Here is a 15,549-nt window from a genome sequence, read left to right as displayed (position 1 = left end):
TTGTAGCTAGACCAAGCCCTCTATTCAGAAAGCCTAAATTGGTCTGAGCTTGTGATAACAATCATCAGTGTTGTAGCTAGACCAAGCCCTCTATTCAGAAAGCCTAAATTGGTCTGAGCTTGTGATAACAATCATCAGTGTTGTAGCTAGACCAAGCCCTCTATTCAGAAAGCCTAAATTGGTCTGAGCTTGTGATAACAATCATCAGTGTTGTAGCTAGACCAATTTAACTTTAGTGGTGGGCTTTAAATCCACAAAGTGTGGTCCACCAAGTTCTGGGCCCCCCCGGCCAAGGTGTGATATTAACTTTACCGCACGGCCCATATCACACCCTGCATGTGTGTTATAACTCGGCGTATCGCACTTTAAAAATGTACAGCTTGTAAGAAGTTGATGAAATTTCAAAAGATGCGAATTTGCGTCATTTGTAGATCGTCTCATGCATTTTTTGAAGATAAATTTTTTATCATACGCGCACTCACGGAATACGAAAAAATATAGCATATGTCTGCGGCCTCGTTGAATATGGGACGCAGAAGCGCTATATTTTTGCGTATTGCCCTCACGCTGGTATAATAACTTATAATGTGATTAGATAGACTCACTGTTCCTGATGAATGTCTGGCTCGTTTAGGATCAGGTTGATGATCAGTAGACGCAGCTCTCTTTAAACCTCCTGGTGTAGTCACATTACTAATCTCATCAGATGATGTACACTGATACTTCAATATAACAACAAAGTAATTCAATATCATTTTACATTTAATAATAACCACTGGCAAGAAAATACTAAATGTGCGCTTAGCAACAAACATGTTGTATGGTGTTGGCTAGCGGGCGAGTCCTGGGTCCCAGCTGAATAAAAGTGTATAGGACGAACATCTTACAAGGTTAGCAGCTGACTCAAGACTGCCTCCTGGTTGGCCTGCTTGCACAGACCAGCCACCAACACGCTTGGATGACTTTATACATTGTCAATCAATTCTTTATAACATCAATGTTTACAACATCATTACAATGTATTAAGTGCCTAATTAATGATTTATTTATTTATTTAAATCAGCCATACCTCTACTACAGTGTCATCTTCTTTGATTCGTTGAACCTCCCATTTGATAATGACTTCAACCAGGTCAACAACCAGTTTCCTGTGCTCTATGGTAGAGCTTGGTGTGCTACCCAGTCTCTGAATGGAATATACCATTGTCTGAATCAGGTGATGTCTCACTGGGTAGTACACTTTGTAGTGTCGAACAAGTAGTGTACTGAAAACAAACAAGTGACAGACGTTAGCAATCTCAATAAGTGATGTTTGAAGCATGGTGTGAAGGAGAAGAAGAAACTATAAATAATAATAATAATACACTTGCGGGTACAACCATGTAATAATTCTCTTTTGAGGGAGTGTTGGCTCTGAAAACATTTACTGCACCAGTAGAGCTTTGGCCTTGAGTTTGAGTGTTAGAGGACGTTGTTAAGTTTAACTTACAGCATGTGTACCAACTGAAAGACTATGTTAAGTTTAACTTACAGCATGTGTACCAACTGAAAGACTGTGTTAAGTTTAACTTACAGCATGTGTACCAACTGAAAGACTGTGTTAAGTTTAACTTACAGCATGTGTACCAACTGAAAGACTGTGTTAAGTTTAACTTACAGCATGTGTACCAACTGAAAGACTGTGTATCCCTCTTCCACAATGATCTTCTTAGTCCAGTGGGTCAGCATAGCATAGCCGTCTTCCATACGATGTGGTAATACTGGCGTTAGAATGTCCAAGGCTTGACGTACAACAGTACGAGCTTCAACAGCATGAGCTTTTAACAAGCTATGGAAAACCTAAGGAAATAAATGTACAACAGTAAACTTATTAAGGCCATTGTCTTCAGGATTTTTGGAAATAAGAGGCTACTGTTGCCATACAAGCCCGTGTGTCAACTAAGGTCCAGTGATGCCAACTTGCTTGCCGTTCCACCTTCCAGGTTGAAAGCTTACGGGATAGAAGTTTCTCAGTTGCAGTGCCCCATTTTTCTTTATACACTTTTAGGGGGGAGAGGGTATTTAAAAAATGTTGAAAATGTTGATAATTGTGAACGGCCCCTTACTAACATGCACAGAAGGTATGGCTAAATAAATTTATCTTGTTTCTACTACAGCGACTGCATATTTGACTACAACTGTTAAAAAGACCAAGTAAAACCAACCTGTAGTACTATTCTCTTGTGGATTGCAAACTTTGCAATATTATGGGATAAGAGAAGATGCCCATGATACTTTGTAGTTGGGTCTACACAGTTCTTCTGTATCAGACAAGGCCAGGCAAATGTCATCAGACGTCGTAGTTTAGTACCTTGTTTCCTGTAACCAATGACAAGTTCACAGTTTAAGACATCTCAACACAATAATAATAACCGTATTTATAAAGCGCCTTTTCCAAAGGATAGAAAGCGCTTAGTAAGGGGGTCTATACATAATCATCATCATCATCATCATCATCATCATCAAAATCTAATCAAATCAATCAACATTTTTTTCCATACAAACACAATATACAAATACAAGCGATAGGATCATAACTTCATGCCAGATGCGTGTATCCATCATCATGTTTTGAAGGTCTTCAATTTCAGACTCTGTATCTTTACCGATCACGTCAATGTAGTTGAGTGGTCTAGGTTCTCTATTAGGGCACAGCAGTCTCCAATATAACACGTCAGGTATGACCTGGTCTTTACCACGAAAGCAGTGGCCTGCAAAGCGGACTCTGTGTTGAGCAACAGTAGTAAAGATTGGTGGAGTGTCTCCATAAACCTAATAATGGTACACATGAAGGTATTGAAAGTGACTTACTTATCTGCTGCATCATGGATGTGTGGTGCTGCTTTCTCTACCAATAGAGCAGCAAACTGTAGCAGTAGAATACGCACAGAGTCAGATGTCCTATATGGGTTATCAGGATCAATCACCTTACTGATGAAGACACTCACTAGATTATCAGCACTATCCTGCCCTGGGTTAGGTGGACCTCCAATCAACTAAAATAAAACAATCAAATAGATCAGTACCAGGCTAGGTAGATGAAGACACTCACTAGATTATCAGCACTATCCTGTCCTGGGTTAGGTGGATCTCCAATCAACTAAAATAAAACAATCAAATAGATCAGTACCAGGCTAGGTAGATGAAGACACTCACTAGATTATCAGCACTATCCTGTCCTGGGTTAGGTGGACCTCCAATCAACTAAAATAAAACAATCAAATAGATCAGTACCAGGCTAGGTAGATGAAGACACTCACTAGATTATCAGCACTATCCTGTCCTGGGTTAGGTGGACCTCCAATCAACTAAAATAAAACAATCAAATAGATCAGTACCAGGCTAGGTTGATGAAGACACTCACTAGATTATCAGCACTATCCTGCCCTGGGTTAGGTGGACCTCCAATCAACTAAAATAAAACAATCAAATAGATCAGTGCCAGGCTAGGTTGATGAAGACACTCACTAGATTATCAGCACTATCCTGCCCTGGGTTAGGTGGACCTCCAATCAACTTAAATAAAACAATCAAATAGATCAGTGCCAGGCTAGGTTGATGAAGACACTCACTAGATTATCAGCACTATCCTGCCCTGGGTTAGGTGGACCTCCAATCAACTTAAATAAAACAATCAAATAGATCAGTACCAGGCTAGCTCATCTAGTAAACAATGTCAAATGTGTACTTGCTAGTATCACTTTCAGCTGGAAATCAGCCGGGACTACTACTTAAGCTTTAGTGAATCGAGGGGACTGCTATTTTACTTCAGTGGATGGAGGGGACTTCTCTTTCTTAACTTCACTACCGCGGAGTGAGTTATTAATTGGTCTCAACATTCTGTCTCAACATTTCGACTAGCTTGTTCTCGTCATAATCATGAGCTACAGTATTATTCCTGGCCTATTTTGCACCATCCGCCTGTTAAAAAGCAGGATAGTAGAATATAAAGCAAGACAAGTTCACAAAAGAACATAATCAACCTAGCAAGTAGGATGTAGATACACATGGTATTACTGCAAACCAAATACATATAAATGTATGTAACATAGATGAGAGCTGGTTCACAATATTTGCCTATTTTTAATACAATTAATTTTCTTAAAATCTTTATACTATTGTTTTCATGGCCAGACTGTTTTTTTTCCTTTCTTTCTTTTTGTAACTTGTTGATATTGTGGTGCTTTTTGAAACTGTGGGAGCAATGTAATTTCTTCTTTTTGGCGATTAATAAAGTTTTCTTATGTCTTCTTGTTTTAAAAACCTTATATATTGCCTGTGTCACACAAAAACTAGCGCTGAAAATATCCCAAGAGGTAAATCATAGATCAACATAGGAATAATGAGAAACTGGGATAATAAAGATTTGATGATTTGTACCTTTTCACCTTCACCCTTGTCGAATGATGCAGCAAACATAGGAATAATGACAAACTGTAAAGCTTTAGCCTTCAGGTCCTGAGGGAAAACCTTGTCATGAAATAACTCCACAAACTTGAAGAATACATGACGCTTCTGCTCCACTGTGTACCCCTAAGTAACCAAATACAAAATAATAATGATGTCACATATATTAATTTGGGTTTCACTCATTTACATCGATGTGTGATAGTGACATTGTACACTCAGTACTTTCCTGAGCTCTGTGAAAACAAATCACAGGGATATTACTCAAGTGGGATTCAAACCCATGACCTTTGTAATTCTAGACCGGTGTTTTACCAACTAGACAACAGAGTTACAGTAGCTAAAAACAGTTCATGTATGTCGACTTTTTCCACAATAGTGCTCATGGAGCTTGCTCTAATAATACTAAAGTTCCTCTGTGGATCCAACCAATGGTGCAAAAGCAATAAGATGAACAATGTAGGATGATGCTTGATAAAAACTGAGGTAGAATAAGCAGTAATCCCAAATCTCCATAAAATTAGAACAAAGTGTTCAATAACAAGATGGCTGGATGAGAATGTTAACATTCATCTATGACATTGATACGCTATACTCAAGGGAGTTATATACAACATTAATATAGACTATTGTGCACTTATACAAAGCGCAGCCTTCCAATGGCTACCAACTACATGTATCTTCTTTGAGTTGATTCGTTTGATTACATAGATTCTATGGATACGTACCTGAGCAACCTTCTCTTCAAGAAAGTCTCTTAAGAACTGAAAGTTGGGTAGATATCTACTGGTGAAGACACGCAGTAACTGGAATAACAACTCCACATTGGTTGCATGGTGTCTGCAAATCAATTAATATACAAATCAATTAAAGACATTACTAGGTGAAGGATTAAGTCATGTTTCCATTGGATTTTTTTTAGGTTTTATAAAGTATCGCAACTTTTCTGTAGATTAACAAAATTAAATCCCATGGGGACTACCTAACAGGCCGAAAGAGATCGCGCAGGACTTTGCACAGTCAACATTGATGTCATTAGGCCTGCGGTCAAGTGTCAAATTGGAGCCCTGCACATGTGTCTGAAACTATATTAACAATGCTTACACTACTGTAGTAGTGATGACAGTTGTACTTACTCGGCAAAGTTAAGGAGGCATTCAACCAGCAACTTGGGCTCATTCCAATGTGCTACTCCTACATTATCCGTATGATGTTGGTCTTGAAATGCATCAGAAATCCAGATTCGTCGTAAGTGTCCAAACTGTCAAATGAACATTTCAAACTAATGTATGAATAACATTGAAAGGGTAGTAAATATGACATCATTGTATGGCAGCAAAGTGAATCTTGTTATCAATTCATGAAAGATTCTTCCTAACTACACAGCGGGGTATCACTATATGTAAATGAACCTGCAATAAGGGAATCAAAGAGTAGTGACTTGGTCTTAAACGGCTATTTAAAACCTTGCATGGTCTTGGCCGTTCGATAAAGGAGAGAGCCAAACCGGCAGGGACCTCGCCTTCGGCAAGGTCTTTTATCGCAAGGCCACAACCATGCAAGGTTTTAAACGACCATTTAAGACCGAGTCACTACTCTTTTATTCCCAATCATAAATTACATTTTGTCAAAAAGTGTAATCATTATGTTATATATCATCTATAAAGAAACTCTCACCAAGACAGATTTCTGAGGCAGCCATGTTGGATCATGCTTAGCTAGAATGCTGCAGATTAAGATGGTTTGGTATTGGAGCTCTAGCTTAGCTTGACTGTTTGGACTGGTAGGTCTGGCACTAGGCTGTCAATCAAACAATAAAACAACAACATTTGTATTTATTTATTTATTTATTTCCTCAAAACCTCCAAAATTAAGGAGATAAAAAGATAAAAGTACATCAAATTTACAGTAAAAGGTACAGAAACACAGTAAAAGGTACAATAATACAGTTAAACAACATGTTTGTGTATCTACTTGCCAGGTAGATTATGTTCTTGTGAGAACTTGTCTTGCTTTATATTCTACTACCGCTGAGTATATTTTCGGAAATCAGGACACTTCTCAGTTCTGAAATGAAACTCTCCTGCTTTGCTGGGCGGAAGGAAGAAAATTGGCTGGGACTACTACTTAAGCTTTTAGTGGATAATTATTAACTTCACTTCCACGGAGTGAGTTCTCAACGTTTTGACTAGCTTGCTTTCTAGTCATCATTAAGAGATTGCAATGTCACCTCATAAAGATGTTTTTTTCTTTCATTTCTCGTACTACAAAACCAGTTATGTTGGAAATACCATAAAATTAAGTTTGAACGAATGAGTAAATACCTGTGGCTTGTTGAAAGCTAGATTGATGAGTTTAATAGTGTTAGTCTGTAACACATCTCTCAATAACTTGGCACCATCTTGTCGCAATAGGTACTGTAATACAAACATACAACATCAAACAATGAAAGTAAATGAGTTTAATAGTGTTAGTTTACTTGGCACCATCTAGTCTCAATGGGTACTGTAATAAAGACATACAACATCATACAATCAAAGGAAAGGCAGTATTTCTTAACATTGATTATGGCATGTATCTAAATGATGAATTAAGAAAACAAACATTCCAATGACATCAAGGGCCCAATTTCATAGAGCTGTTTAGCATAAAATACTGCTCAACAAACTCCTGTGCTAAGCAAAAATTGATTTGGGGACCAGTAACAAGAATGCAAGTTTAATATAATTTAAGCTGGTAATCTTTACTGCTAAGCAATACTATTCTGTGTTTAGCAAAGTTTTTGTGCTTACAGGCTTTATGAAATTGGGATAAGTCAGAATAAGAAATAAAGCTTTCCATCTCTGTGTTTTGATTGGTCCGAGATGATGTTTGTCAGCTTCACCCACATCACCTCCGACCAATCAAAATACAGATATTTAAAGCTTATGTCACTGCACATTTTTCCAATGAAATCATTGTATCCAATAAATCACTATAGTTCTGAAAGGCAAGTACTTGTCACTATCATTGTGGATAAAGACAGGGTACCAGTCTAAATGGTAAGCTACTTACTGCGAGTAGGCTACTGAACTGGTTGTTACGTAGGTTGGTCTCTGTCAGGAAGAAGTCAATAGTTTAACAGGGAACTAGTCATTATTGTTAGCTACATGTACTTACTGCTAGTAGGCTACTGAACTGGTTGTTACGTAGGTTGGTCTCTGTCAGGAAGAAGTCAATAGTTTGACTTGGATACCTTAGTAGGTATAACATCAGTGGTTCACGGAACGGACTACCAACCTAAACAAAGTCAAAAACAATATTACATGAAAAAACAACAAATGCATTAAGTAGGATTTGAAACTTTGCATGGTGGAAGAATAACTTTGTTAACCACCGGTTCTTTTCATAACCAACACTTCTCAAAAGAGATATTCACATGGTGTTACTGGAAAACTCTCTTAACATATGTATTCACTTGGCCATCATTCCAATTATCACCCAGTGGTTTCTCAATTTACAAGCAACGAACATAGGGGCAGTCTTAACAAATTGTTCAGCACAGTGTTTTTGTTTACACCTCATCTGTTTACATCGAGCAATTCATTGGTCAATCTTTGGGTGCGTTCCACTTGCGCAAACATTGCAAAAGTTTGCAACAAATTGAGTGGAACATGATGTTTCTCACAATGTTTTATACTATCAACAGCTCTCCATTGCTCTATACCGAGTCAGTTTTTATGCTAAAAGTTATTTTCAGTAATTACCAATAGTGTCCAGTGCCTTTAAATATGCGTCATGAATTGACTTTCTGATAAATGAAAATGGAATCCATATTACCTCAATGCACAGAGCATTTTCTGCTTTGATTGTGAGTGTAACCAGAGCATCTAGTAGTTTAGCTGATGCAGCTGGTATAGCATGGAAGATGTTAATAATAGCTGAGCAGATCTTAATACTCTCTGTAGCCTTGGTTTGGATGCTTGTATTACTGCGCTGTGCAGCAATGGAAACCTCCATCCACTTCTTAAGATGCGTCTAGAGTGAAGATAAGAAGATATTAATAATAGCTGAGCAGATCTTAATACTCTCTGTAGCCTTGGTTTGGATGCTTGTATTACTGCGCTGTGCAGCAATGGAAACCTCCATCCACTTCTTAAGATGCGTCTGTTCACAAGTAAGAATTTGACTGAGCGCCTGACAGCGGCCACTCAAATCAGCTCTGTGTTTGTTTGCTAATTTCTTAGTATATTGCTCAATTTGTGTTCTTATTCTTATACAACTGGATTTGTTACTACACCTGGAATCTACAGGACTTTTTCTGTGTATCCTGGAGTCATCTGAATTGTGAAAATAGTGTTTTTCTGTTAGAAATTTTCACTGTCTCAGCTGAGAATTCTGGTGTATAAAGCTTACACACACTTAGGTGGCTGCATCCTGTGCAGTCATCCACCTAGTCCATGGACATTGTTCTCCCATCTGGGGACAATGGAGGTAAGTATCCTTTTCATTCTCTCCCTGCTTGCTAGACCATTGTACTGTACTGACTCATCTGTGGTCAGCTTTGTTCCATCAGCATCAATTGTGTCTGGTGCTTGCATTCTGCCAAAGACACATCTAGGCCTCATTCACCATCGAAGATATCTGAAATGCCCTATTTCTTACTATGACAACTCCCCAGCCACTTTTCATTTGGAAATTGTGATTTTTGGTGACATTGCTGTAAATCCCGGCCCTGAAGGTGTAAATAACTCAAACTCAGCAGAAGCTAGTCCAAACTCTGCAAATTCCTACTCACGGAACAAGCTTCTCAGTCTCCGCTATGCCCCATCCACACGTGCTACAACTCTGCTGCCTTCCTGTATATTATCATTACAGAACCTTGGCCTTTTTGTAAATCCCAGCACTGTTTATCGACCTACACATCGTGGTAAAAAAGCTGGTCGCCGTAGAACTGTTCATAATCCCCCTGTACCAGAAGTTACACTCCCTTCTGTTCCAGTACCAGTGACTACTGCCAAATCTCAACTCAGCCTTTGTGTTCTAAACACACAGTCCATCTGTAACAAGTATGACGATTTTGCGGATTTTGTTCTGCAAAAAGATCTGGACCTTGTTGCCGTTTCAGAAACATGGCTGAGACCAGACGACAACTTAACATGTCGTCAGTGTACCCTTGCTGGCTACTACTTTCATCACATCCCAAGACCTCACAAGACTGGTGGAGGAGTTGCAATACTGTACAGATCTACTTTATCTGTCTCTGTGAAAAATAATGACGTCCAGTACACAACTTTTGAATCTCTTCATGCTGAAGTTTCCGGAAACTCTAAATCTGTTCGCCTTGTCATTGTATACAGACCTGAGAGGGATTCAAACGGCCAACATGTGACTTTCTCAAGTTTTCTAAGGGAGTTTGAGAATTTGATTTTGGAATATCTGCTTCATCCATCGGAAATCATCATCACCGGCGACTTTAACATTCATGTTGATGACATCCATAACACCAATGCAAACCAGTTTAAGCATCTACTTCAAGCTTTTGGTCTCACCCAGCATATCCAGGAGCCGACTCATCGTCTCGGTCATTGCCTGGACCTTGTCATAACTCGTGAAATCTCCCCACCAATTGTCTCAAACTTTTTTATTCTACCTGGATTATCTGACCATTATGCAGTCATGTGTAACTTGAGTCTGTGCAAGCCCAAAGTCCCAACCGTCACTATAAAGAGCCGACAATGGAAACATGTGAATCCTCCCGAAGTGTTCCGCGACATAGGCACTCATTTAGCAAATCTAGAAGTTGATCATGACTGCTTGGATTCCTATGTCAGCCAATATGAGAGTACAGTCAGTGACATCTTGGATAAATACGCACCTTGGAAAACGAGATCAGTCAAGGTCCGAACTGAAGTCTCCTGGTTCAATGATGATATTCGTACAGCGAGAAAGATCTGTCGTCAACTGGAGCGGAAGTGGCGGAAAAATGGCAAATTGGCAATACAACGACAAGAATATCGCAACCAATGTAAAGTAGTTAGGAATTTGATCAACCAGGCAAAGATCATCCATTATTCATCTCAAGTACAAGAATCCTCAGGAGATCAAAAGAAGCTCTTTAAGATAATTGGTAAGTTGTTGCTCAAACCCAAAACCCCTGTCCTTCCATCCACCTACAATGACCAGGACTTAGCAAATGAGTTCCAGAAATTCTTTGTCACCAAGATTTCAGACATCCGCTCATCATTTTCATCAGTCCCTTACAACGTACCGCAGACATTGCCACATCTTCAACCAGAGTGTAGACTATCTGTGTTTGAGCCTGCCACTGTTGCTGAGATTCAAAGGGTTATTATGAAATCTCCTTCAAAATCCTGTGAGCTGGATCCAGTATCAACATCCATGATAAAGCAAAACATTGATATATTTGTACCCTACATCACTAAGCTTGTAAACGAATCTCTCAGTTCCGGTTGTTTCCCCGATAGCCTCAAAGTTTCCTACATCAGGCCGCTCATCAAGAAACCAAACCTGGACAAGGAGATATTCAAAAACTACAGACCGGTTGCAAACTTAAAATATCTTGGAAAAGTCATCGAACGAGTAGTGTCATCACGTATTTCTGATCACATTCATACTTTCAACCTGTCCGACGTGTTCCAGTCAGCATACAAGCCTTTCCATGGGACCGAGGCTGCACTAGTCCGTGTGAGCAACGATATTCTCTCTTCTATGGACAATGGTAACCTTACAGCACTAGTCCTGCTAGACTTGAGTGCTGCTTTTGACACTGTTGATCATAACATCCTTCTCTCTCGGCTCCAGAATCACCTTGGCATAGAGGACACAGCCCTAGCATGGTGCAAATCGTATCTCCACAACAGAACTCAGCATGTATGTATTGGCACTGCGATATCCGACCCTGTTGTTTTGAACTACTCTGTGCCACAGGGGTCGGTACTCGGCCCGCAGTGGTTTACGCTGTACACTTTACCGATTCGTGACATCATCCTCAAGTTTAATCTGAATTACCATGTGTACGCAGACGACACTCAGCTATACATCACGTTTAAATCTTCTCAAGAAAACGCCAATGCATCTATTGCAAGACTTGAGAAATGCATCCAAGAGATTCGACGTTGGACACAACAAAACTTCCTGAAGTTAAATGATGATAAGACAGAGTTCCTTTTATTTGGGTCACGTCAACAGTTAACTAAGGTTTCAGTGCCATACATCTCCATCGGTGATGCTCGGATAGCTCCCTCGCTGAAAGCTCGGAACTTAGGGGTTATTTTTGATTCATCGATGACACTTCAGCCACACATCAACAACATTGTTCGTTTATCATCATATCACATCAGGAATATAGGTAAGATTCGCAAGTACTTGGACAAAAGTGCCACTGAAAAGGTCATTCACGCATTTGTTACTTCTCGTCTTGACAACGGCAATGCTCTTCTCTACAGTCTTCCTAACAACCAGATTTCCCGACTTCAACGGCTCCAAAATACTGCTGCTCGCATTGTGACACTGTCTAGAAAATCCTGTTCTATCACCCCCATTCTAAAACAACTACACTGGCTCCCTATCTCTCAACGAATCATCTTCAAGCTGATGCTCATTGTCCACAAAGCTCTAAATGGCAAGGCTCCCCACTATATTTCTGAACTGCTTCAAGTTTACACTCCTTCAAGGAATCTTCGATCAAGTTCCATGCTTCTCCTCATTGAACCCAAGTCTCGACACTCATGGGGTGACAGGTCTTTTTCTGAAGCCGCGCCACGCATCTGGAACTCTCTACCACTTAATCTTCGATCTTGTCTTTGTACCGCAAAATTCAAGTCTCTTCTCAAAACTTATCTTATGTCACAGGTTTTCAATGACTAATTTTGTTGTGTCTGTTTTTCTTTGTGTTGTGTTTTTGTTTTGTTTTGTTTTGGTTTACTGCGCCTTGAACACCCAGCAGGGTGGATATGTGCGCATTACAAGTCTTATTATTATTATTATTATTATTAAGTAACACACATTGATTAGAGTGAAATTAAGAAGATCTTGAACAGGGTTACACCGGACTGCAGGCCGCATTATTTCAGTCAATTCCACTGAAGGAACACATATGCATTACTTTTATTTCCCATATCATTTAGCCCGGTTCCTTGTTCTGAGAATGCGAATGCGATTGGAATTTTGCATCACAGGGCTGTTCTCGCTGCGCATGGTTCGCAGGAGTTGAACACAACTCAACTATTACAAATTATTTGTTACAAAATTGTTGACGTCAAAATTTGCATCACATTCGCATTCATCAAGTATCAACCGGGCGTACCTTGTTTATATTTAACTTATCAACATCAAATCTCCTATCTAGATAAAAAAGAGTTGTGATCTATTTGACTTACCAGCATCTGTTCACACAGCTTTTCATTGAAAGCATTAGGGAAGAGTTGAGTTAGGCTATGTATTCTCTGGATGACATTAAGATTCAGTGTACGATGGTCTCCCAGTTTGAGTAGTAATGGTCGTACTGTAGTATGAACTAACTCCATGTCTACTGCATGGCCGGCTATAAACTTCTTCATACATTCTGCACCAGCTTTCTGAAGCTCTGGTACTTTGGACATTAGGAAGTTATATAGCACCTTGAAGATCTTATCTCGTACTGGTGAGATGTAATGGCAGGCAGCTAGGGCATCTATAATTCAACAAGGAAAATTAAAACATTATACTTTGGTAATACCCTTACAACTATGTGTGTTAGCACTGTATACTCAGTACTTTCCTGAATTCTGTACAAACAAATTACAGGCATATTACTCGGCTGGGATTCTAACCCATGACCTTTGCAATTCTAGAGCAGTGTCTTACCAACTAGACCACCAAGATTGCCCAATAGCTAGAGGCAATTCTATTCCAATGTTTTAGCATCAGAAACCGCAACAATTTAAAATAAATGAAATACAATTAAACACCTTTCTAATATGCGAATAACTTTTCTATGATCTTTTCTTCTTGATGTTCCCCACCGTTGTTTGATTTCCAGTGCATTGTACAATTAGAAACAAGCCTGGGTTTAAGGAAACAGTGAAGAATTGTTTTTTATTTGAACAACAGTTTGTGTGCTTATTATTAATCTATCCATAACTTAGAAGAGGAATATGTTACCATGATATAACAAAACAATTGTTACAAGGCTGTGAGGTCCATCCATGGACCCCGTCAGAGCATGCAACATTCGTATAATGTTCAACCATGTAATGGTTTATGAGAATGTAGATAATCTATAATCAGATTCTCCTACTCACTCAGTGCACTGATACGAAGAGGAACTAGTGACGGGACGTTCTTGTAACACGGCAACTTTGCCAACGTTGCGTCCTCAACTTCACAAAGATTCACCAACTGTGAAAATAATAATAATTCATACAAAGAGTGAGTTCATCAACAAGCAACAACAGATGATTCAATTAAAGCCCCTACCACAACGAGCTCGTTCTCACTACGTTCTTAAAAATATATCCGAACAGGCTTAAACGGGGTCTTAACAGAGTGGACATAGTACCAACTTTTTATGGTATTGACGGGCTCGAACTGGTTTGATCTGGAAACTTTTTGGCCGATCATCCCGTCCTGCAATTAGATGGGGTGGCAATGTACTTAAAATCAGAAGGATGTAATACGAACGGAATTGCCATACTTGGATCGTACTAGGAATGTGCTAGACGTGGTGCACGAGGTCGGCAGCATTGGGATGTACGCGTATACACAGATTGGGTCCGTTTGTATAACTTTGATCCCATTCACAGACAGACACAACTCAGTACAAGAATTTAACTGACTAGGGTCACATTATAGACATTGTCCGGCCAAAGCTATAAGTTCTAACCAGGTTAAACCCATTATACGATTCTATAAGAAAGGATTTGGACGTTTTGAGAACTAGATTGGAGAGTGACCCAGCCTTAAGTTTCTCCTTTTAAACAGCACTAACCTCCATATAGAACACCTTATGCTCTGCTATACTAAGATCCATAGTGAAGAGTCTAGGTTCTAGTGTAGTACAGAATGTATTACTCTCCATTAAACCTCTCTGTGCATTAGCAGGTTGATGTCTCAATAGATGTTTCTTAGGTGGGATCATATCGGCTAAGACTTCTCGATGTGGCTCCATTATCTCTGTTACTCTCTTGCCTGTAATTTTAGCCAGAGATCCAAGAGAATCCATTGCCTGAAATAAATTGAAAATAACATTACTGCAATCACTTGCTCATCATCATATAGATCCAAGATACAAATACAGCCTAACATTACTCTGTTTACTGTCTTTTTCATAAATACCTGGGACAGTTCAGCATTTGCCCATACCCTTTTTCAGTGACTAGCCAGCAGGACCACTTAGCTTGTCATTTCACTGGTCCGTAGGCTTTTTCACTAGTACTTGTATAAATCCCAAATTAAATGCTTTTCAACACTTAATTAGCCAGCCAGACCACTTGCAGTGAATTTTGACTGGTTCTCATGTATTTTTAAAGTCCAATGGGAACAGCTCTGCGCTGAAAAAGCAACCATGCTGTTAACCATGCTGTTAAATGCTTTGCGAATGTCAAGAGAATATTAGTCCAGGTGGAAACGCACGGTAGAATTACACTAAAGGCAGTCACAGTAACTGTCCGTGTTGCAGCGGCAGAAAAAGTGCAATGGGAATACAGCTTAAGAGACTAAGGCCGTGTCCGAAACGGCGACTTCGGCTACAGCTACGGCTAGATCGCGTGCGTCTGCCTATTCTTTAACACTGGTAGACGCGCTGATCTAGACGTAGCTGTAGCCGAAGTCGTCGTTTCGGACACGGCCTAACTTACCTGGTGTCTGACCGTCTCATTGGGTGAGGTAACCTCTCTGACTAGTTCTCTAGTTACATCATGAAATGCTTTCTGTTGAGCTACACTCAGCTTAGCATTATCACTATTCTCTCCTTCTAATGGACTAGCGCATAGATTCAGCAGGTTCTCCAAGTTAGTCTTAGCCATATCAAGAGCTCCACTAGAGACCTGTATAAATACACATATCCATTATCAAATACCTGTAACTCATCAATGAGTATTTAGTCACACTTTAGGGTGTCAT

General features: G+C 39.5%; 1 protein-coding gene across 1 annotated transcript in view; it reads right to left on the bottom strand.

Annotated features, from left to right (window-relative positions):
- The window catches only part of LOC139948671 (transformation/transcription domain-associated protein-like), an 86,230-nt gene that overhangs the window by 39,756 nt on the left and 30,925 nt on the right, over window positions 1-15,549 (bottom strand). The window contains exons 29-44 of the mRNA XM_071946900.1: window positions 15,285-15,473; window positions 14,417-14,653; window positions 13,731-13,827; window positions 12,828-13,120; window positions 8,266-8,463; window positions 7,606-7,725; window positions 6,771-6,863; window positions 6,124-6,246; window positions 5,583-5,707; window positions 5,175-5,286; window positions 4,420-4,572; window positions 2,851-3,035; window positions 2,205-2,358; window positions 1,658-1,839; window positions 1,070-1,265; window positions 606-722 (exon numbers count right to left, since the gene is read on the bottom strand). Coding sequence (XP_071803001.1) covers window positions 606-722; window positions 1,070-1,265; window positions 1,658-1,839; window positions 2,205-2,358; window positions 2,851-3,035; window positions 4,420-4,572; window positions 5,175-5,286; window positions 5,583-5,707; window positions 6,124-6,246; window positions 6,771-6,863; window positions 7,606-7,725; window positions 8,266-8,463; window positions 12,828-13,120; window positions 13,731-13,827; window positions 14,417-14,653; window positions 15,285-15,473 — 2,574 coding nt within the window. The remainder of the gene's footprint in view (window positions 1-605; window positions 723-1,069; window positions 1,266-1,657; window positions 1,840-2,204; window positions 2,359-2,850; window positions 3,036-4,419; window positions 4,573-5,174; window positions 5,287-5,582; window positions 5,708-6,123; window positions 6,247-6,770; window positions 6,864-7,605; window positions 7,726-8,265; window positions 8,464-12,827; window positions 13,121-13,730; window positions 13,828-14,416; window positions 14,654-15,284; window positions 15,474-15,549) is intronic.

Source organism: Asterias amurensis, chromosome 16 (assembly GCF_032118995.1).
Source record: "Asterias amurensis chromosome 16, ASM3211899v1".
NCBI classification, from domain to species: domain Eukaryota; kingdom Metazoa; phylum Echinodermata; class Asteroidea; order Forcipulatida; family Asteriidae; genus Asterias; species Asterias amurensis.
Note: the sequence above shows the minus strand (reverse complement) of the source record. Positions and strands in the feature narration are given on the sequence as shown.